This window comes from Piliocolobus tephrosceles, chromosome 7 (genome assembly GCF_002776525.5).
Source record: "Piliocolobus tephrosceles isolate RC106 chromosome 7, ASM277652v3, whole genome shotgun sequence".
NCBI classification, from domain to species: domain Eukaryota; kingdom Metazoa; phylum Chordata; class Mammalia; order Primates; family Cercopithecidae; genus Piliocolobus; species Piliocolobus tephrosceles.
Window position 1 is genome coordinate 52,101,171 of NC_045440.1, and position 23,234 is coordinate 52,124,404.

At 39.5% G+C, this 23,234-nt stretch overlaps 1 protein-coding gene across 1 annotated transcript in view; it reads right to left on the reverse strand.

Annotated features, from left to right (window-relative positions):
• PXDNL (peroxidasin like) overlaps positions 1 to 23,234 on the reverse strand; it is a 523,848-nt gene that overhangs the window by 50,143 nt on the left and 450,471 nt on the right. The window contains exons 18-19 of the mRNA XM_023184241.2: positions 6,637 to 6,771; positions 3,818 to 4,026 (exon numbers count right to left, since the gene is read on the reverse strand). Of these exons, the coding sequence (XP_023040009.2) occupies positions 3,818 to 4,026; positions 6,637 to 6,771 (344 nt within the window). The remainder of the gene's footprint in view (positions 1 to 3,817; positions 4,027 to 6,636; positions 6,772 to 23,234) is intronic.

The following is a 23,234-nucleotide window of genomic DNA, read 5'->3' on the forward strand; positions in this document are numbered from 1 at the left end:
GAGAATCGTTTGAACCCAGGAGGCAGAGGTTGCGGTTAGCTGAGATCACGCCATTGTACTCTAGGCTGGGCAACAAGAGCAAAACTCCACCTCAAAACAAAACAAAACAAAACAAAAACAGTGGATAACAAACTTCTTCATTGAACATAATAAATGACATGAAAAATGCAAACCAAATCCTTAACACCCCAACTTTTTCCAGTTTGATTACCCATACAAACCCATAGTCTTACAGCTAAGTGACACAAATCCCAGCTCCATTATTTAGATCTCATGCCTTCTACCTTCAAAGAATAACAAGATATAATGATGTAAATCTTGACTGTATTTATATTATCACTGTTTAAACAGACTCAGAGTCCATTTCAATGTGTTTAGGAATTTAGGAGAAGAGTTTCTCCAGGATTCTTTAAAAAATGTAGTTAAATTTGGAAGATGCTGATATCAGTATTAACCAGTAGGCTATTATTCATGGGAAACAAAAATGAAAAAAAAAAAAAATAGCCCTGTTGAAAATAAAATTATTCTATAAAAGCAACATAAAGAGCTGAGGGTCAATTTAATCATACATTTCATTCTAACAAAATGAACCACTAGGACTGCTTGGAGTGGCCCTTTACATCCCCAATGGAGGTCTCTATTTTACTCTAGGATAATGCTAGTTAAAACAACTAAATCCGCTGGGCATGGTGGCTCATGCCTGTAATTACAGCAATTTGGGAGGCTGAGGTGGGCGGATCACTTGAGATCGGGAGTTCAAGACCAGCCTGGCCAACATGGTGAAACCCTGTCTCTACTAAAAATACAAAAATTAGCCAGGCGTAATAGTGTGGGCCTGTAATCCCAGCTACTCAGGAGGCTGAGGCCGGAGAATCACTTAGAACCCAGGAGGCAAAAGTTGCAGTGAGCTGAGATTGTACCACTGCACTCCAGCCTAGGTGACAGAGAGAGACTGTTTCAAAATCAATCAATCAATCATTTAAGCACCATCGCTTATTTTAATCTGAGACTGAGATTAGCAAAGGAGAGGAAAGAAATCTATTAATACAACATGAATGAACACACAACAAAGACAAGTGTACTGAGTAGTGACATAGTTTCTAGATCTTTTAACACACCTTCTCTGTCTGGGAAATTCACAACTTCAGGTCTCAGGGATGGACTCAGTGGAGTCAAACCAGCACTTCTCAACTGCCTTAATTAACTTAAACCATTAAAATGTATACCCTATCTGAAACTACGGAGCCACAGTCTAGAGACTAGTTCCTCAGAGATCTGAGTGTTTCAGCATGCCCCTAATCTACATAGAGCAATGTTTCTGTTAACTGGGAAGTGTAAGAAGCCCATCCCATAAGAAAGTGGTCCACTTTTGAGCAGTTACTAAACACCTTTTTTTAAGCCACTCATTTTAAACTGTCTTTTAATTTTTCTGAAAAATCCATGCTTGTTAGTCAAAAAGTACACAAAAAAATACACGTGTATCCATTTATAATGGTTCTCATTACAAACATTACATTATGGTTGGAACTACATAAGGCATATTCATATCCTTAGGTAATTTTGCTACTGACATGACTTCTGAGCATTTTTATAGTGCCATAAAAAAAAAAAAAAAAAAAAAAAACACTGTATTTTCGTGTTCAATTAAGTAGTAGATGTTTACTACTGGCTTATTCATTTCCAGAGATTTTTTTAAAGACACTCACAGAGAAAAAGTATTATTACTCATTGGGACCACAGATCTTGATAAGAACACTGCATAAACTCAAGACCCCAACCCACTCCTGGTCTGTTACATCCTTGCATTGCATTTTCCACAACAAACGTTGCCCACAGCAGACGCATTACCATTTAAATAACCAGAGGAGCCCTCTTCCTCTGAGTCTTCAATGTGGGCAATGGGAGGAGGGCAGCAGAGGAACCGCCCTTGGTAGGGGGCCTGCTTGCTGTCTCTGTGCCATGCACCTACCCTACAGGTGCTACCAGGTGGCGGTGGGCACAGAGGAAAGAGCCAAGTCCTTCAGGTCAGCTGTGGGACCTTAGAAAATGTATTTAGTTCCAGGAGCCTTATTTTCCTCATATGTAAATCAGGGATAATAACACCCACCTTGAAAGACTCAGGACAATTATATGAGCTAAGTGTTTCCATGAATCACCTGTCACATGGCCAGAGGTGAGAAGAGCTAGAAATGGTATGTGTCAGTATAAGGGGCACCCAGCCCTGGCCTCTACATGGAGCCATTGCTTCCTTGCAGGGCACCACTCTGGTCATCACAGCCCACACCCTGCCATGCCATCTATCTCTCCCTCTGCTCACCAGGCCCTATGTCCCATCCCAGGGACACTGGAGAAGAAGCAAAGGAGTGTTAGTAGTTGCCATTAATATGGCTTGTATACTGTTCCCTGTTCCCCCAACATTCTGAAGAGGGGGGACTATTTCATTATTCCTGGATCTAATCACCAAGAACTTGAGGTAAGGGAAAGAATGCCGCCCTCGCTGCAGTACCACATTCCTTTTTGCTGTGTCCAATAAAGCACCACCGCAGTGAAAAAGACAACCTTGATTCAGATGTCATTGAGTCTGGCTCTGTCACCCAGGCTGGAGGCACGATCTTGACTCACCACAACCTCTGCCTCCAAGGTTCAAGTGATTCTCCTGCCTCAGCCTCCCAAGTAGCTGGGATTACAGGTGCCCACTACCATGCCTGGCTAAATTTCATATTTTTAGTGGAGACAGGGTTTCGCTATGTTGGCCAAGCCTGTCCTCAAGCAATCCACCCACCTTGGCTTCCCAAAGTGCTGGGATTACAGGTGTGAGCCATCGCACGCAGCCAGTGTTCTATCACCCTTCTAGCAGTGGCTTTCAATTTCCTCCCCTGACCACAAATCTCTAGTACTGCTTAGGTACTCAGAATGATCATTTCAGTCCTAGAGAACATCAGAACTCCCAGACCCATGGCCACTACATGGAGCAGGTATGAAGCTGTGGTGGCACTTGTGTCGTTGGCGTCCAGAGGAGCTGCAAGTATCCTCCATGTGACAGACACCTGTGACGTCTTACCTGTGAAGACGTCAGCATGTTCTGCTTGAGAACCATCAAGTCCTCAGTTCACCTCTAGGTTTCAACAAACGATACATCTTTTCTCTGGCCCTGGCTCCACCACTTACTCATATTTGGACCTTGAGAAAGTCGGCTAATATTTTTGAGCCATACTTTCATCAAAGGAGAAAGAAATCCACATTTCTAAAGGGATATTGTGAGAACAAAACAGATGCTTATAGAAGCACCTTAGGGAAAGTTTGGTTCATAAACAGTGATGTTGTAGATACCACCAATTCTGTTGTGCCATTAGGGTAAGTTTTTTCCTGACTCTATCAACATTTCTTTGTACTTCCAATGAGCACTACTGCCACATCTTATAAAGAATGAATAGTCTAAGTTAGCCAAGTTACTATCAACTTTCATTTCTCTCTTGTTAGATGAACACCAAGAAGTAGATATAGTCAGTGCCAAGCGATTGGCATTTGATCTTTGGTGCAGAAATCTGAAATGCAGTAAGAAGACAGAGGCCAGTTTTGCCAGCAAGTGTCCCCATTCTAACAAGGTTAACGTGGAATGGAAGAGGATGGGCAGGTTGGGAGCCTCTGTTTTTGCTGGTGTCCACCCCTTCATCATCCATCAGATTTCCAAAAGGAAAGTTCTGTGTTGTTGGCTTTTTGTGTATCTTTGTTTAAATCACATCTTTGACACTGAAAACAATTCAAGTGCATGAACATGCACCTCAATCCAGATCGCACTCATTGCATTATTACTGACCTGCACAGCAGTCTTGCCACACTCGCAGGTCCACCTTTGGGATCTCGCTGCAGCTCAGGTAATCCTGTGGGTATTCTGCCTTTACAAAGACATCAGTCTGCACTTGCTGAATGCTGTCACCATTGTCACAAAGCACTCGGCCCAGGGACGCCTGCTTCAGCTGAGTGAGTTGTGCCGGGGTGAATACTCCAGGATTTTCATACCAGAACCTGATAGCCAACAAAAAAAGCATTGTTGTGGGTCTGTGGCCTAAGAACTCAGCTGCATGTCAAACAGCCACAATGCACTAAGAAGAGCTCAACATAAAAGATGCATACTGAAAGGATTATGCTTGTTCTCCAACTGAGTATTCTTTTAATTCTCTCCAATATTTACAACATTCTTAAATCCCATGCTTCCAAACTGTCATCACTTTCTACCTCCAGCTTTACAAAAGGATTCAAAGGAAAGTTTTCTCAGGTTTTCCCCCAAAAAAGAAAAGTCTATTATTACATTTTTAAAATTTATATATATATACACACACACATATATATATATACACACACACACACATATATATATATACACATACACACACACACACACACACACATATATATATATATATATATTTTTTTTTTTTTTTGAGATGGAGTCTCACTCACTCTGTAGCCCAGGCTGGAGCGCAGTGGCAGGATCTCAGCTCACTGCAACCTCCACCTCCAGAGTTCAAGCAACTCTCCTGCCTCAGCCTCCCGAGTAGCTGGGATTACAGGCTCCCGTCACCATGCCTGGCTAATTTTTATATCGTTAGTAGAGCAGGGATTTGCCATGTTAGCCAGACCAGTCTCAAACTCCTGGCCTCAAGTAATCTGTCCACCTCAGCCTCCCAAATTGTTGGGATTACAGTCATGAGCCACCGCACCTAGCCCTATTGCTACATTTAAATTCCATGAACTAACCTTAGAAATTGTCTGAGCAAGGTAATATTATCATGTTTGCCTACAAAGGGAGTACCACTTTTGATAATTAATATATACTATTTGGTTATATCTATCAATTAACTAGAATAAGCACATTCAATTTTAAATGAAAGGATACGATCAATTTTAAATAAAAGATTAAAGTCAATCTTTGGGTTAATTCAGTAAAGTCAATCCTTGGGTTTAATCATTCAGTAAATATTTGAATACCATATGCCAAGCACTTTTTCATACTGGGTATAGAACAGGAAATTAAGATGGTAAGCAAAAGGACTTCTTACCACTCTCTTGATGTTATGGACTGAGCTGTGTCCCCCTAAAATGTATATGTTAAAGTCCTATGCCCCAGTACCTTCGAAGGTGACTCTATTTGGAGATATGACCTTTACATAGGTATTTCAGGTAAAAATAGATCATATGGGTGAGCCCTAATCCAGTATGACTGGTGTCCTTATAAGAAAAGGAAATGTGGACATAGATACAGAGGAATGACCAAGTGAAGACCCAGGGAGAAGATGCTATCTACAGGCTGGAAGAGACACCCCAGTCGGAATCAACTCTGCTGATGCCTTGATCAGCATCTAACCTCCAGAATTGTGAGAATAAAACATTTCTGTTGTTTAAGCTATCCAGGCTACATGACTTTGTTACAATAGCCTAGCAAACTAATATATATGGGGAAGGCAGCTTACCCCCCAAACTGAAGCTTTTTCAATTATTTTCAGTCTTTGACTACATATATTCTTAAACTATTGCCAATTGAGCATATTAACCCAATTGTGTGGGTCAAGAAATTCAATGTTAAAAATGATTTTAAGGAAATATACTATTAATTGTTACCAATGTGCAATAAAGGGAATTAAGTCCTTTGCTACTTTCTCTATAATCTGTAAGTGGAAGAGATTTGAAAGGAAATTTAAAGAATAATTTTTATTGTAATTTTAATTAAAAACTAAGCTCTGGGCTTTGTTTCAAGTCTTATATACATTATCTCTGCAATACTACAAAAGGTTATATTGTCAAACAGATTTACAAGATTCCTAGATCTTACTCAACACTAAACTTAACTAATGATTAAGAAGATACCATGCCCTGGAACATACTGGATGCCAAGCAATAGAAGAGCACGTGTCCACTCAGGAGAGGATGCTTAGGTTTGTGTTTCCTGGTTTTTATTCATGGTTAGTTTTGGAGCAGTAAAGAGATTACATGACTAACTTACATTCTTCAGCCCGCTGTTTCCCATTATTTCATGATTAAATTTATTTACAATGAACACTTTAGATAAATCAAGAAATTTTAGAGAAGAGTTCCCAGTTATCTTTCCACTCGTAAATGCCCTCATAATGTAATTTTACAAGGAGATCTGGTCTAGGGTCAGCAGGTCTTCCTCCATGAGAATGAAGGGAGAGAATCTCAAGGCTGCTCTCAATTCTTTCCTTCTCAACATCACTGAAGGTTGCAGACATCCTATGGAATAGGTATAATTGTTATTCACACTTTACAGATGCGGAACCTGTTTCCAAGTGATACACGTCCAAAGTTAAACAGCTGTGAGTGGTGAGACTCAGATTCAAGCACAACGTAGTTCATCTAGCTGTCAATCTCTTAATCACCCACTTCTATTGCTTTTTGAGAAATTCTGTTTCTTCTCTTCTTACAAAGATTTACAAAAATAAATGCTATCTGATAATATGGGTGGTTACAAAAGTTCTGTCACCAGATGCTGTCTGATATTTATTATACTCAATATGCATTAAATCATAAAAAATGTGAATCACAATAGGTTATACATATACATTTCAGGTCAAAAATAACTTCTGTGATGTTTAATAAGTATAACAGATAATCCTTCACCTATCTCCATCTCTTAGCCGCTGAAACTGGGTAACAAACAGGCACATAAGTGTTGGTCCCACTCTCGTACCAGGAATCAGGTCTTCAACCATAAGGGCAGGCCAGAGGTCAATGTCACCTGGAGAGCCATACAACCTGGAACAGAGACAGGCAGACAGCACATGTCTGATACCAGAAGTGGATTGAAAATATTCCTTTTATGAATGACACCAAGCATTATTTTATCCACACAAAAATAGAAAAGTAGATATGATTATTACTGTGTGCTCATTTCACGGGGGAAAGCACTGAGATGAAGGAACCCTCAGGGATCACCCCACAGGCAGGGTCATAACCTATCCAAGGACATATGACATGAAGCCTCATGCAATGTCCCCTGTGCAATTCTTTATAATTATTCTCTAAGCATATGGAATATAACTGTGTGTGTGTGTGTGTGTGTATATATATATGCGCAAGTGTCTGTGTTACGCTCATGTATAAATGCATCTAGCTAATTCCTTCAGAAATACGTAGAAAATTAACAATTCAGCATTGAGAAACGTGCACATCAGTGTATATGCTAGGTATGCTAAAAAGTAAAAAGTCAGAAGAAAATAGTAATTTGAGGAGATGATAAGATAATAAGTGTTAGGTAAGTTTCTCTTGCTAAAAAGGCAGTTAAGTATTTGATCTAAGATGGGAAGCAATTTTTAAAACAACAAACAAACAAAAAAGCACAATGCAAATGTTGATTATAAGCCAACAGCCGTGGCTCAGTACTCACGTAGAGAAAGAAAATATGATCCATATCCTTGACACTCCTAGTAGGAGTCACTCTTACTGTTTTTTTTTTTCCTCTGTACTCTAATGATAAATGTGACACCAACTTAAATTGTCCCTTATTTTATTTTATTTCATACATATGATTCCCTAAACTACAAATAGTTCAGTTTGCATGTTTTAACCTTGTCACAAATGGAAATATAATGTTCATATTTCCTTTTTCTCACTCAGCAGTTTATTTGGCGACGCAATTGTGTGGTTGCATACATTTGTACCTTCTTCATTTTGTCTGCTGTATAGTAAACAGTCTATTATTAGAAACCATTCCAATTTAGTTTTGTTACACTGGTGATGAACACTTGTGAGGTTTTCAACTTTTACATTAACATTCTCTACATGTTTCTTCATATGCACAAGAGTTTCTCTAGACTAGGCATCAGCAAATTTTTACCACAAAGAGCCAGAGAGACAGTATTTTCAGCTTTGTGGGACAACTGTGGGTTCTGTTGCAACTACCTAACTCCTGTTTTGCATAAAAGCAGCCACAGACAACATATAAACAAATAGACATAGTTGTCTTCCAATAAAACTTTATTTACAAAATTAGGAAAGTAGGTCAGATTTGGCCAATTGGCTGTGGTTTGCGTATCCCTGCTCTAGATTATGTTGCGCAAGAGCTAGAATTCTGAGTGCAGAGTATAATATCTTCAATTTTAATAGTTAATGCCAAACTGCTATCCAAAATTGATGTATGATTCATATTCCCATAATGAGTATACAGAATTACCCTGTGATACATATCCATATGTATAGACAATGCCGAACTGCTATCCAAAATAGATGTACAATTCATACTTCCACAAGAAGCATATCAAAACCCTCAATGCCACCTGGAGAGCCATACAACCTGGGACACACAGGCATATTATTCCTTGACACATTGTAACTTATTCCATTTTACTTTATTTTGTTAGTCAACTCTCATCACTGCTGCCCTTCCCCGCTTTCTCCTTCTTGGTTTCCATCTTCATTGTCCTCTTATTTATCTTCATCTGGCTCCTTTTTGCTGCCACGTCTGCTCCTCTTCCTCTGCCTCCTCCTCCTTTCGTTTCTTAATTTCAGATAATAGGTGGACTTTTTAGATTTCCAAGTGCTTGCTTGAATGTTTGAGGGCCGTTTAATTCAGGTGTGAATGTTGTGTTATTGTTTCCTCCTGTTTCAGTTCTTTTTTTGAGAGATTTTTCCTGAAATATTTTGATTTGCATTTCTGTTTTCTTGTTACATAGCTTTATTTGAAATTGGTCTCTCTCTCTCTCTCTTTTAATTCCGATGCGTTTTCATGAAATGAATTTCTGGTTCAAGAGCATACTTTTCTATCACTATAGGGAAGTTAGGGAAGTGCAGTCTTTTTGATGACTGCTTTGGTGGTGATGGGGAAAAGTGGGAGTTAAAATGTTTTGTTTCTCTTTAAGTGCTAGAGCATCCTTAATTTAATTTCATTCTGCTTTCATGTCACTATCAAATCTGAAGGGGCACTCTACCCTTTCTCTACTTACCTTCTTCTTCCCACCCCCACCCACCCCAAAAAAAAGCCATCTCTGGACACTCTCAGATTTGTAACTGGTGTTGATAACTCCCAGGTTTCCAGAATTTCATTTGACAACTTAATACTTGGTGCTGGAGTTTTTCCTTCTAGAGGATTTTTTTTTTTCTTTTTCTTTCTTTCTTTCTTTCTTTTTTTTTTTTTTTTTTTTTTTTTGAGACAAGGTCTCACTTTGTTGCCCATGCTGGACTGCAGTGGTGCAATCACACCTCACTACAGCTTCAAGCTCCTGTGCACAAGGGCTCCTCTTGGCACAGCGCCATCCTTTTCTTATATTTTACCTTCCCTCCTTCCTATTCCTTTGTCCATGGAGATTTTTCTAATTAACTTACCCTTCTTTTCCCCAAACCCACAATGTCAGGCCTCTGAGCCCAAGCTAAGCCATCATATCCCTAGTGACCTGCACGTATATATCCGGATGGCCTGAAGTAACTGAAGAGCCACAAAATAAGTGAAAATAGCCTTGATGACATTCCACCATTATGATTTGTTTCTGCCCCACCCTAACTGATCAATGTACTTTGTAATCTCCCCTACCCTTAAGAAGGTTCTTTGTAATTCTCCCTACCCTTGAGAATGTACTTTGTGGGATCCAGCCCCTGCCCACAAAACATTTGCTCCTAACTCCACCGCCTATCCCAAAACTTGTAAGAACTAATGATAATCCCACCATGCTGGCTGCCTCCTTTTTCGGATTCAGCCCCCCTGCACCCAGGTGAAATAAACAGCCTTGCTGCTCACACAAAGCCTGTTTGGTGGTCACTTCACATGGACACACGTGAGACATTTGGTGCCAAAGACCCGGATAAGCGGGACTCCTTTGGGAGATCAGTCCCCTGTCCTCACCCTCACTCCATGAAGAGATCCACCTACAACTTCAGGTCTTCAGACCAACCAGCCCAAGGAACATCTCATGGATTTTAAATCAGGTAAGAGGTTGGAGAAGAGATTTCTCCAACCTCTCTCACTATCCCTCAACCTCTTTCTCCTTTCAGTCTTGGTGCCACCCTTCAATCTCTCCCTCCTCTTAATTTCAGTACCTTTCCTTTTCTGGTAGAGACAAAGGAGACGTGTTTTATCCGTGGATTCAAAACTCTGGTGCCAGTCACGGACTTGGGAAGACAGTCTTCCCTTGGTGTTTGATCACATGGGGATGCCTACTTGATTATTCACCTACATTTCAGAGGTGTCTGACCACATGGGGACGCCTGCCTTGGTCTTTCACTCTTAGCAGCAAGCACCGCTTTTCTGGGGAGCAAACAACCCCTGATGCCTTCTCGCCATGTCTCCACACCTTCTCCACTTTCCTGGGGGGCAAGCACTCCCCACCCCTTCTCTCTGTGTCTCTACTCCTTTTCCAGTTTCCTGGGGGACAGGCACCTCCCACCCCTTCTCCACTTTCCTGGGGGCAAGCACCCCCCACCCTTTCTCCACTTTCTTGCGGGACAAGCACCTCTCACCGTGTTTCCACTTTCCTGGGGGGGCAAGCACCCCCACCCCTTCACTCTATGTCTCTACCCTTCTCTTTAAACTTGCCTCTTTCACTAAGGGCAACCTTCCACCCTCCATTCCTCCTTCTTCTCCCTTAGCCTGTGTTCTCAAGAACTTAAAACCTCTTCAACTCTTACCTGACCTTAAATCTAAGCTTCTTATTTTCTTCTGCAATGCTGCTTGACCCCAATACAAATTCGACAGTGGTTCCAAATAGTTAGAAAATGACACTTTCGATTTTTCCATCCTACAATATCTAAATAATTCTTCTCGTAAAATGGGCAAACGGTCTGAGGTGCCTGACGTCCAGACATTCTTTTACACATTGGTTCCTCCCTGGTCTCCGTTCCCAGTGCAACTTGTCCCAAATCCTGCTTCTTTCCCTCCCGCCTGTCCCTTCAGTCCCAACCCCAAGCGTCTCTGAGTCTTTTGAATCTTCCTTTTCTATGGACCCATCTGACCTCTCCTCTCCTCCCAAGGCTGCTCCTCGCAGGCTGAGCCAGGTCCCAATTTTTCCTCAGCCTCCGCTCCCCCACCCTATAATCCTTTTGTCATCTCCCCTCCTCACACCCGGTCCGGCTTACAGTTTTGTTCCGCGACTATTTCTCCCCGACTTGCTGCCCAGCAATTTCCTCTTAAAAAGATGCTGGAGCTAAGGCATAGTCAAGGTTAATGCTCCATTTTCTTTATCCAACCTCTCACAAATCAGTTAGCATTTAGGCTCTTTTTCATAAAATACAAAAACTCAGTCCAATTCATGACCTGTTCGGCAGCAATCCTGAGACGCTTTACAGCCCTAGACCCTAAAAGGTCAGAAGGCCGTCTTATTCTCAATATGCATTTTATTTTATTACCCAATCTGTTCCCGACATTCAATAAGTTGCAAAAATTAAATTCCAGCTCTCAAACACCACAACAGGACTTAATTAACCTTGCCTTCAAGGTGTACAATAATACAGTAGAGGCAGCCAAGTAGCAACTTATTTCTAAGTTGCAATTCCTTGCCTCCAGCCACATCTCTAGCACACAAGATCTCTAGACACCTGAACCGCAGCTGCCAGGGGTTCCTCCAGAACCTCCTCCCCCAGGAGCTTGGAAGTACTGGAAATCTGGCCACTGGGCCAAGGAATGCCCGCAGCCCCAGATTCCTCCTAAGCCATGCCCCATCTGTGTGGGATCCCACTGAAAATCAGACTGTTCAACTCACTTGGCAGCCACTCCCAGAGTCCCTGGAACTCTGGCCCAAGGCTCTCTGACTGACTCCCTCCCAGATCTTCTCGGCTTAGCAGCTGAAGACTGACACTGCCCCATCGCCTTGGAAACCTACAGGACCAACACAGATGCTTTGGGTAAATCTTACAGTGGAGGGTAAGTCTGTCCCTTTCTTAATCAATATGGAGGCTACCCACTCCACATTACCTTCTTTTCAAGGGCCTGTTTCCCTTGCTTCCATAACCATTGTGAGTATTGACGCCCAGGCTGCTAAACCTCTTAAAACTCCCCAACTCTGGTGCCAACTTGGACAATATTCTTTTATGCACTCCTTTTTAGTTATCCCCACCTGCCCAGTTCCCTGTTTTGATCGAGACATTTTAACTAAATTATCTGCTTCCCTGACTATTCCTGGACTACAGCCATATCTCATTGCCACCCTTCTTCCCAACCCAAAGCCTTTTTCTCATCTTCCTCTCATATCCTCCCACCTTAATCCAAAAGTATACAGGATACTTCTACTTCCTCCTTGGTGACAAATGATGCACCACTTACCGTCCCATTAAAATCTAATCACACTTACCATGCTCAGTGCTGATATCCCATCCCACAGCATGCTTTAAAAGGATTAAAGCCTGCTATCACTGGCCTGTTACAGCCCGGCCTTTTAAAGCCTATAAACTCTCCTTACAATTCCCCCATTTTACCTGTCCAAAAACCAGACAAGCCTTACAGGTTAGTTCAGGATCTGCACCTTATCAACAAAATTGTCTTGCCTATCCACCCCGTGGTGCCAAAGCCATGTACTCTCCTATCCTCAATACCTCCCTCCACAACCCCTCCATAACCCATTATGCTATTCTGTATCTCAAACATGCTTTCTTCACTATTCCTTTGTACTCTTCATCGCAGCCTCTCTTTGTTTTCACTTGGACTGACCCTGACACCCATCAGGCTCAGCAAATTACCTGGGCTCTACTGCCGCAAGGCTTTGCGGACAGCCCCCATTACTTCAGTCAAGTCCAAATTTCTTCCTTGTCCATTACCTATCTCGACATAATTCTTCATGATAACACGTGCTCTCCCTGCTGATCGTGTCTGACTAATCTCCCAAACCCCAACCCCTTCTACAAAACAACAACTCCTTTCCTTCCTGGGCATGGTAGGATACTTCCACCTTCAGAACCTGGTTTTGCCATCCTAACAAAACCATTACATAAACTCACAAAAGCAAACCTAGCTGACCCCATAGATCCTAAATCCTTTTGCCACTCCTCTTTCTGTTCCTTAAAAACAGCCCTAGAAGCTGCCCCCACACTAGCTCTCCCTAACTCATCCCAACCCTTTTCATTGCACACAGCCAAAGTGCAGGGCTATGTGGTTGGAGTTCTTATGCAAGAGCCAGGACCATGCCCTGTAGCCTTTCTGTCCAAGCAACTTGACCTTACTGTTTTAGCCTAGCCCTCATGTCTGTGTGCGGTGGCTGCTGCTGCCCTAATACTTTTAGAGGTCCTTAAAATCACAAACTATGCTCAACTCACTCTCTACAGTTCTCATAACTTCCAAAATCTATTTTCTTCCTCACACCTGACACATATACTTTCTGCTTCCCGGCTCCTTCAGCTGTACTTACTCTTTGTTGAGTCTCCCACAGTTACCATTGTTCCTGGCCTGGACTTCAATCCAGCCTCCCACATTATTCCAGATACCACACCTGACCCCCATGACTGTATCTCTCTGATACACCTGACATTCACTCCATTTCCCCATGTTTCCTTCTTTCCTATTCCTCACCCTGATCACACTTGGTTTATTGATGGCAGTTCTACCAGGCCTAATCACCACTCACCAGCAAAGGCAGGCTATGCTATAGTATCTTCCACATCTATCATCGAGGCTACTGCTCTGCCCCACTCCACTACCTCTCAGTAAGCCGAACTCATTGCCTTAAGTTGAGCCTTCACTCTTGCAAAGGGACTACACATCAATATTTATACTGACTCTAAATATGTCTTCAATATCCTGCATCACCATGCTGTTATATAGGCAGAAAGAAGTTTCCTCGCTATGCAAGGATCCTTCATCATGAATGCCTCTTTAATAAAACTCTACTTAAGGTTGCTTTACTTCCAAAGAAAGTCATTCACTGCAAGAGCCATCAAAAGGCATCAGATCTCATTGCTTAGGGCAATGCTTATGCTGATAAGGTAGCTGAAAAGCAGTTAGCATTCCAACTTCTGTCCCTCATGACCAGTTTTTCTTCTTCTTATTGGTCACTCCCACCTACTCTTCCACTGAGACTTCCACCTATCAATCTCTTCCCACACAAGGCAAATGGTTCTTTGACCAAGGAAAATATCTCCTTCCAGCCTTATAGGCCCATTCTACTCTGTCATCATTTCATAACGTCTTCTATGTAGGGCTATGTAGCAAGCCACTAGTCTGCCTCTTAGAACCTCCCATTTCCTTTCCATCGTGGAAATCTATCCTTAAAATATCACTTCTCAGTGTTCCATCTGCTATTCTACTACTCCTCAAGAATTTCTCAGGTCCCCTCCCTTCCCTACACATCAAGCTCGGGGATTTGCCCCCACCCAGGAATGGCAAATTGACTTTACTCACATGCCTTGAGTTAGGAAATTAAAATACCTCTTGATCTGAGTAGACACTTTCACTGGCTAGGTAGAGGCCTTTCCCACAGGGTCTGAGAAGGAAATTTCTTCCCTTCTGTCAGACATAATTCCTCGGTTTGGCCTTCCCACCTCTATGCAGTCTGATAGCAGATCAGCCTTTATTAGTCAGATCACCCAAGCAGTTTTTCAGGCTCTTGGTATTCAGTGAAATCTTTATATCCCTTACCCTCCTCAATCTTCAGGAAAGGTAGAACAGACTAATGGTGTTTACCTCACCAAGCTCAACCACCAACTTAAAAAGGACTGGACAATACTTTTACCACTTGCCCTCCTTGGAATTCAGGCCTGTCCTCAGAATGCTACAGGGTACAGCCCGTTTGAGCTCCTATATGGACACTCCTTTTTATTAGGCCCCAATCTCATTCCAGACACCAGACCAACTTGGACTGTGCCCCAAAAAACTTGTCATCCCTACTCTCTTCTGTCTAGTCATACTCCTATTCGCCGTTCTCAACTCCTCATAAATGCCCTGCTCTTGTTTACACTGCCAGTTTACACTGTTTCTCCAAGCCTTCACAGCTGATATCTCCTGGTGCTATCCCCAAACCGCCACTCTTAACTCCCTCTTAAAGTAAATAAATAATCTTTGCTGGCAGGGCTATGCTGAACCTCCTTGGGCACTCTCTAATTAGAAGTCCTGGGTCCTCCCAATTCTTAGTCCTTTAATAACTGTTTCTCTACTTCTCTTATTCCGTTTAGTTTTTCAATTCATACAAAACTGTATCCAGGCCATCACCAATAATTCTATATGACAAACGTTTCTTCTAACAACCCCACAATATCACCCCTTACCACAAAATCTTCCTTCAGCTTAATCTCTCCCACTCTAGGTTCCCACGCCACCCCTAATCCCTCTCAAAGCAGCCCTGAGAAACATCGTCCATTATCTCTCCATACCATCCCCCAAAATTTTCACCACCCCAAGACTTTACCACCATTTAGTTTTATTTTTCTTATTAATATGAGAAGACAGGAATGTCAGGCCTCTGAGCCCAAGCTAAGCCATCACATCCCTTGTGACCTGCACGTATACATCCAGATTGCCTGAAGCAACTGAAGATCCACAAAATAAGTGAAAATAGCCTTAACTGATGACATTCCACCATTGTGATTTGTTTCTGCCCCACCCTAACTGATCATTGTACTTTGTAATCTCCCCCACCCTTAAGAAGGTGCTTGGTAATTCTTCCCACCCTTGAGAATGTATTTTGTGGGATCCATCCCCTTCCCACAAAACATTGCTCCTAACTCCACCACCTATCCCAAAACCTGTAAGAAGTAATGATAATCCCACCACGCTGGCTGCCTCCTTTTTTGGACTCAGCCCACCTACACAGAGGTGAAATAAACACCCTTGTTGCTCACACAAAACCTGCTTGGTGGTCTCTTCACACGGACACACGTGAGACACACAAACTTCCAGGGAACGTGGAGTCTCAGTGGCAGCTCTGAGAACTTGTTATTTTCAGACTTGCCATTGAAACTCATGCCATTTTCTGTCTCTTACTAATTCTGAAGGTATGAGTCATGTGTCATTTTGTGTTCTCTTTGTTGATCTTACAGATTTGGAGAAGGCTGTGGTGAGAGATTTAGAAATAAGGGACAATTATTTTCCTAGGGCTAACCTGAAAAAATGTCTTTTTCAAAATGTGTGGTAATCTGAGGGGTGTGAAATGGTGTTTCATTATGATTCTGGATTTTCCTAATGAATTATACAATTGAATATCTTCTACATGTTGATTGAAAATTTAGTTTTTTCTTATATGAAATGTGTATTTACACCTTTTACCTTTTTTTAATTTTTTTTTTTTTTTTTGCTTACTGTTAATTCTCTACATATTCTGAATGCTAATACTGTGATCTACGTCCAAATGTATTCTTTGTATTTGTGGTGGATTATGTTGGATTCTCATGAAAATATTTTCTTAAAGTCTATTAATTTTTATATCAACTTTACAATTTTTTGTACCTTACTGAAAATTTCTTTCTTTCCCCAATGCCATAGAGATATTCTCTTTTATTTTTTGTGAAGTTAAAATTCTGCCTCTCAGATTTAAGTCCCCAATCTATCTGGAATTGATTTTCATATAAGATATGAGATCAGAATCCATACTCATTTTTAATCCAAGGGTAGCCAGTTGGTACCACACCACTTACTGAATGTGTTCTCACTTCTCACTGATGTTTCTTGCAACTCTTTCAAATATGATACTTCCATATATGAGCCGTTTTTCTTGTTGCTCTCTATTCTATTCTACTGTCCTAATTACTAAAAGCTTTATAGCAGTGCACTTGGCTTCCCTGGGCCACATTGAAAGAAGAAGAATTGTCTTGGGCCGCACATAAAATACACTAACACTAAGAATAGCTGATGAGCTAAAAAAAAAAAAAATTGCAAAAAAAAATCTCATAATGTTTTCAGAAAGTCTATGATCTGTGTTGGGCCACATTGAAAGCCATCCTGGGCTGCATGCCTCCCACAAACCACAAGTTAGAAAAGTTTGCTTTATGGAAGGGTTGCTAACTGGAACATCAAGCCACCCTACTATGTTCCTCTTGGCCATCAGCTTTACCAATTTAATTTTGTAATCAGCTGTTAATGCCACAAAGAAGCATTCTTCATTGGCACTACAATAAATATATCATTTGGGGGAAGCACTGACATATCAGTATTACTGAATCTTTCTACACCTAACATTTAATTAATGCTTACAATAGAATTTTGAGATGTTCTTTATTTAGTTAGGATGTTCCATTTTTCCTAGAATACTAAGAGCCTTTCTTAAATTCTAGAGAAATGTTGCATTTTACATGGATTGTTTTTTCTGCCAGTACTGAAATGATCACTTTTTACTTTGTATTCAGCTTATGACCTAAATTATATCAACATTTTGAAAATCTTGGACCAATTATATTACTGAAAAGAGCCTATTATGGTCATGTTATATATATGTATGTATATATGGCACTCAACTTGAGTTTTCAATGCTTTGTTTATAATTTTTATGTACATTTATATGAGATGTTGTCTTGTAAATTTCCTTGCCTCGTACTGTTATTATTTATTTTAATATCAAAGTGTTTTTAATATCAAAATGTTACTGGCCTGAGAAAGTAAGTTAGTGTTCCTTCTGTTGCATTCCCTAAATTACTCGATGGGCCTTTGGAACCACCCAAATTACATTTATAAGTGGAACACTAGGCTTGATTTTGTATAGCAGTTTTAGGTTCCCAGCAAAACTGAGTGAAAGATACAGAGATTTATCATACACCCCTGCATTACTTCCTTAAAATAAGTTTTAAAAAAAATGATATATTGATCTCTGAATGGCTAGAATTAAATTATTGCAGAATATGAGAAATAATAGTAATGGAAATCAAAAAGTTACATAGGGTCAGATTTATGTCTATGAACTGTAAGAGTCCAGAAAAAAAATAGTACTTAGAGGTTTTAGAAGTTAGAACATTGAACTTTCCCAGAGAGTATAATCCTGGGTTTGTTAAATTCAGTTCTTCATCATTGATCTGTTTCTCATCTCTTAAATAATCCAGCTAAGCGTCAACTATTCCTGTCCTTATTGTTCTATGTTACTTTACCATGGCTCACCACAGCAGGTCCAAGAAATACTGGGAGTCTTTGTGCATATCCTATATAAGTAACTTATTAATCATGTATAGCCTATGTTTGGAAAAGTAAATCCTCTCCACTTTCCTTAGAGGGAAGTCCGAGATACATAAGCTCTCAAAACATTTCTTATTAATTCATCTGCATTACTCTGGAGAATATCAATTCTATTTTTTAAAATTTTTTCAATTGTAGACATTGTAGCTCTTCTTTTGTGGTTATAATTGGTCACTAGTAAGATTATAAAGCAGCTTCTGTGTTAATAGCTTTGGGATGTCATTTCACTTGTCAACTTTCACCCCCAAACCTAATGTTAAATGTTTGTTCCATAACTTAAAATGATAATCCAATATAAGGCAGCATGGTTTTATGACTGCAAAGAGATTTGTAATCTGACATGGCATCTAAGGGGCACTGTCCCTGAAAGTGAGAATGACAATACACACCAAATCCCTTTCTATTGTTTGCAGCAGCAAATACAAAGGGCGCTGGTCCTTTTGGCCAGAATTTCCCTAAATGCAGACAGCATGAGAGAGTACTGCCCAAAGCAAGGCTGCAAACTGCCATCATAAAATCTCCTGGCTTTGGTAATGTACCATCTAACTATGTTTAAATTTATCTTCTAACCTTTTCCATGATTGCAAAACAAAAACACACATGGAATAAGAAAAGTAAACAGTCTAGCTATGTTTAAAAGAAAAAGTGTGCTTTTGTCGGTATTTTGATATACGGAGAGTTGAAAGAAGATTTGCAGATCTTGAAACGAGCTATTTCATGCCATAAAGACCACAGTGTCAATTCATATCTAATTTCATAAATGACAGTTTGACTTAAAGTCGGCTTTAGAAGGAAGGATAATAATAATAACTTTCAATCAATTGGATCATTCACAGAGACACAAGGGCAGAGGTCCTGTATGGAATTTTTTCAGGGTTATACATGCTCACCTGATTCAGAGAGTGAAAGACAGATAGTACAGCAATGTATGGTTTTAATGAAACAAATAAAAATCCGTCCCCAAAACACAAAGCAAAGGTTCTTTGTGATCAAGTGTCCTTGTGGAAAAGCTTTCTGAGAGACATCTGGATTTTTCAGAGCAAATATGATCATTTAGTAGCTTTTAGAGAAAAAATATATTTGAAACATGTCCTTTGGCAAAAAAAGGCAAAATGCCCTTGTGTACTCTCACACAGAATAAAATTTCCTCTGCCTCAGGAAGACTGCATCCATTTAAGGAAATGACATTTTACATCATAGAAATTAAAACAATGAAAACATCCTATCCCACTAGCATGATTAGTCAGATCAGACACATGGCACAAAATAATCTTATGGTTACCAGCACTGAAATAAAGGTGAATGACCAAAATAAATAAATAAATAAATAAATAAATAAATAAATAAATAAATAAAATAAAAAATAAAAAATAAAAATCTTATGGTTAATTTGAGTCACTAACAACACCAGACAGAAAAATTGTTTCTTTACCTGGAAGAAAATTTTCTGAGAATACTTTTTATTAAAAGCTATCTTGGGACTCTAGATGTTTCCTCAAAAATCTTAAGGACACCATGTTTTTGTAAAAATAAATTTTTCTACAATTAAAAATGCATGCATTTTAGAAAACTACATGTAAAGCTCTATGTTAACAAACATAGAGCTGTACTATTTCTGTAACAGAAATAGCACAGAAAAGTAAACAAATAGGAAAAATGATTCAAGCGACTTTTATTTTTAAACAAGTATATAATACTATTCATTTATGGGAGGAGGAACTTTTCTTTCTACTACTACTTTAAAGGAGGAAAATAACCTAAGCTATTTATACAAGATTTTACATAGAACTAAAATGTAATAGTCATCAAATTTTCAAAAGCAGAATATAGAATATAGAACTCTGTAATTATGTCTAATAATAAAAATAATCATTTAAACTTTGTTTCATGATTAGAAGAAAAAGGAAAGAAGGGCTATAAAAATAAGAAGAAAATTAAGAAATAGAATCAAATCAATGAAGGCAGAGACATCAAGAACAAGACAGAGATAAGTCCAGGCAGTCATTGAGACTGAGATAGACTTCCACATAAGAAAAGAGACAGGTCCATATCCAATAAAAATTCACATGTATTGAACAGTAGCATATTTGAACAATAATTACATCATGATAGCTATTAACAATTAAATCATTTTTAACTCCAATGGATAAATTTACTTTTCACTGTCACCTTCAGGATGAAATACAAGCAAGTTTTTTAAAAGCTATTTTATTAAATCTACCTACATACAGTAACCTTTTGAAATCCTGGGCCTGAGACATGTTCTCCTTTTATTTAAAAGGTTGACTAAATAAACATCAAGTATTAAGGACACACAGTGTCCAGGTGAGACTACCCACATCATAACCACAGAAGCAGAAAAATAGCTAAAAAGGAAAAAAAAAAAAAAAAAAAAAAAAAAAAAAAAAAAACCACTTTCCAGTGTGTAAGACAATGTCATTAAATGTTATGTTTACATACTACATAAGATTAGTTAGCATACATTCTGAGTAAGTAATCTACAGTAATAAATCATGCTTTTAATTCCTGATTGAGAAGTTAAAGATTAACTTTTCATTCAATCTACATATTCTTAAGGGTTCCCTGAGTTTTCTAGCCACCAGTTTAGACTGAAAAAGGACTAATTAACAGCCCCTAATTTAAAGAGCATAGACCAGTCAGAAGGCATAAACAGATATTTAAAACATAAACTACATTTTTATACCATGTGATACGGTTTGGCTGTGTCCCTGCCCAAATCTCATCTTGAATTGTAGCTCCCATAATTCCCATGTGCTGTGGGATGGATCTGATGGGAGATAACTGAATCGTAGGGTGGTTTCCCCCATACTGTTCCCCTGTTACTGAATAAATCTCACAAGAGCTAATGGTTTTATAAGGGGTTTCTCCTTTCACTTGGCTCTCATTCTTTCTTGCCTGCCACCATGTAAGACATGCCTTTCACCTTCCACCATGATTGTGAGCCCTGCCAGCCAAGTGGAACTATAAGTCTATTAAACCTCTTTTTCTTTATAAATTACCCAGTCTCCGGTATGTGTTTATTAGTGGCATGAAAACGGACTAATAGACCATGGTATTGATAAGAAACAGATAATGAATAAAAGAATAGCTATCCATTGGTGGAATTCAAGACACTTAACAGAAATGTTGGGTGATTTATTCTTTTTTTTCTTTTTTTGACATCAGAGTCTTGCTCTGTCACCCAGGCTGGAGTGCAGTGGCATGATCTCAGCTCACCACAACCTTTGCCTTCCAGGTTAAAGCAATTCTTCTGCCTCAGCCTCCGGAGTAGCTGGGACTACAGGTGCAGGCCACCATGCCTGGCTAATTTTTGTATTTTTAGTAGAATTGGGGTTTCACCATATTAGCCAGGCTGGTCTCGAACTCCTGACCTTGTGATCTGTCCTCCTCAGCCTCCCAAAGTGCTAGGATTACAGGTGTGAGCCACTGCGCCCAGTGGGGTTATTTATTCTAAGCTCAAAATTCACACCCCTATTTCATGATACTGGTAGTATTAAGATAGATGACTGATAGAAAAAGAGATAATGGTAGATACAGAGAGATGACAGAGAATTAGAAACAAGTGACAGATGACTGATAAAGATAAGAGATATAGATAGATAAAGATAAGAGATAGAGATAGAAATAGATAATAGATATATAAGTACGTAAGTGGATAAATAGATGATAGATGGAAACTTCATCTCTACTAAAAATACAAAAATTAACTGGGTGCGGTGGCACACACCTGTAGTCCCACCTACTAGGGAGGCTGAGGCAGAAGAATTGTTTGAACCCAGGAGGCGGGAGGTTGCAGTGAGCCAAGATCGTACCACTGCACTCCAGCCTGAGTGACAGATGACAGAGCAAGACTCCATCTCGAAAAGAAAAAAAAAAAAAAGAGTATTTTCTACATACCACCCAAGTGACAAGCATTTTATTTCTATTATTCTATTTAATCAACTATATACACTTGATTTATAAATTTCATGTATGTCCTCAAAATTGCAAAACTATTTTGGCTTGACGATCTGACTTTTTTCCAATCTTATGAAATCCATTACAATGTGAGAGCTTCTCCACTCAAATCTGATTTCCCACTGTTCTACTCTTTCACAATCAGAGATGAGCTAAGCTTTTCCTTCATTCAGCAAAGGAAGCCTGTAGTCAGGACCTCCTCAACTATCCACCACAAACCATGCTACTGCACAGATCTCATAATTGCCCCCCACCCTTACAATTCTCCCTTTTAGATAACATTCTAAACTGATGAAAATTATGCAGTTATAAAAATAATTAGGCTTCATTTTGTTTCTCCAGCTCATCAGTCCCAATAGGGCCTATTGCACTGAAATTTAAAACCAATGTTAAGTATGGTAATAGAGCCATCTTTGTTTCCAGGTGGGCATGCTCCAGGGAGGGGCCATAAGGATGTCTCACTTTGTATGCCAGGTCCCATCAAATAGAGTAACTGCTGGCTGTCATGAGAGCCATGTCTAGAAGAAGTCAGAGATTGCCTCTATGTTTGGTAGGAAAAAATTCTGTGAGAGTTTAGCAGGGCTTGTCACAGATGCAGGAAGAGAGACGGGTCACACAATTGCTAGTTTTTTGCCTTTTCTAAGCCAGTGAGTGCTTCATCATTCACTACAGTATCAGTTGTGTACCTTTTACTAAGCAAATAGGTGGAATAAAGTAGACACAATAAATATTTATGAATTAACGTAATTACTAATTGAATAAATACATGAATATTAGAGTAAAAAGAGATGTTTCTATTTCAAAACTGCTAAAAATGTTTTTGTTGTTGTTATTTTCACCTTAAATATGTTTTCAAGTTTTATCAAATGTCATTTTGGCATACTCTCAGATGACTGAATAGGTTTTATAACTGTATATTCTAATAGAATGCCCTATATTGATACTAACTCAGTTTTATATTCTGGACTTATATTAATTATTCCTTCTTAACATGTTGGACTATTCTTAAACTATTGATGATTTGACTGACAAGCATTTTTTTCTAAATGCTATTCCCTAAAAAAAAAAATGACTTTAGGGTTAACATTACAGATCCTTTCTTAAGGTTTCTACCAGAGCCATGCTAATTTCAGATAATAAATCAAGTAGGTTATCATCTTTTTATATATTCCAT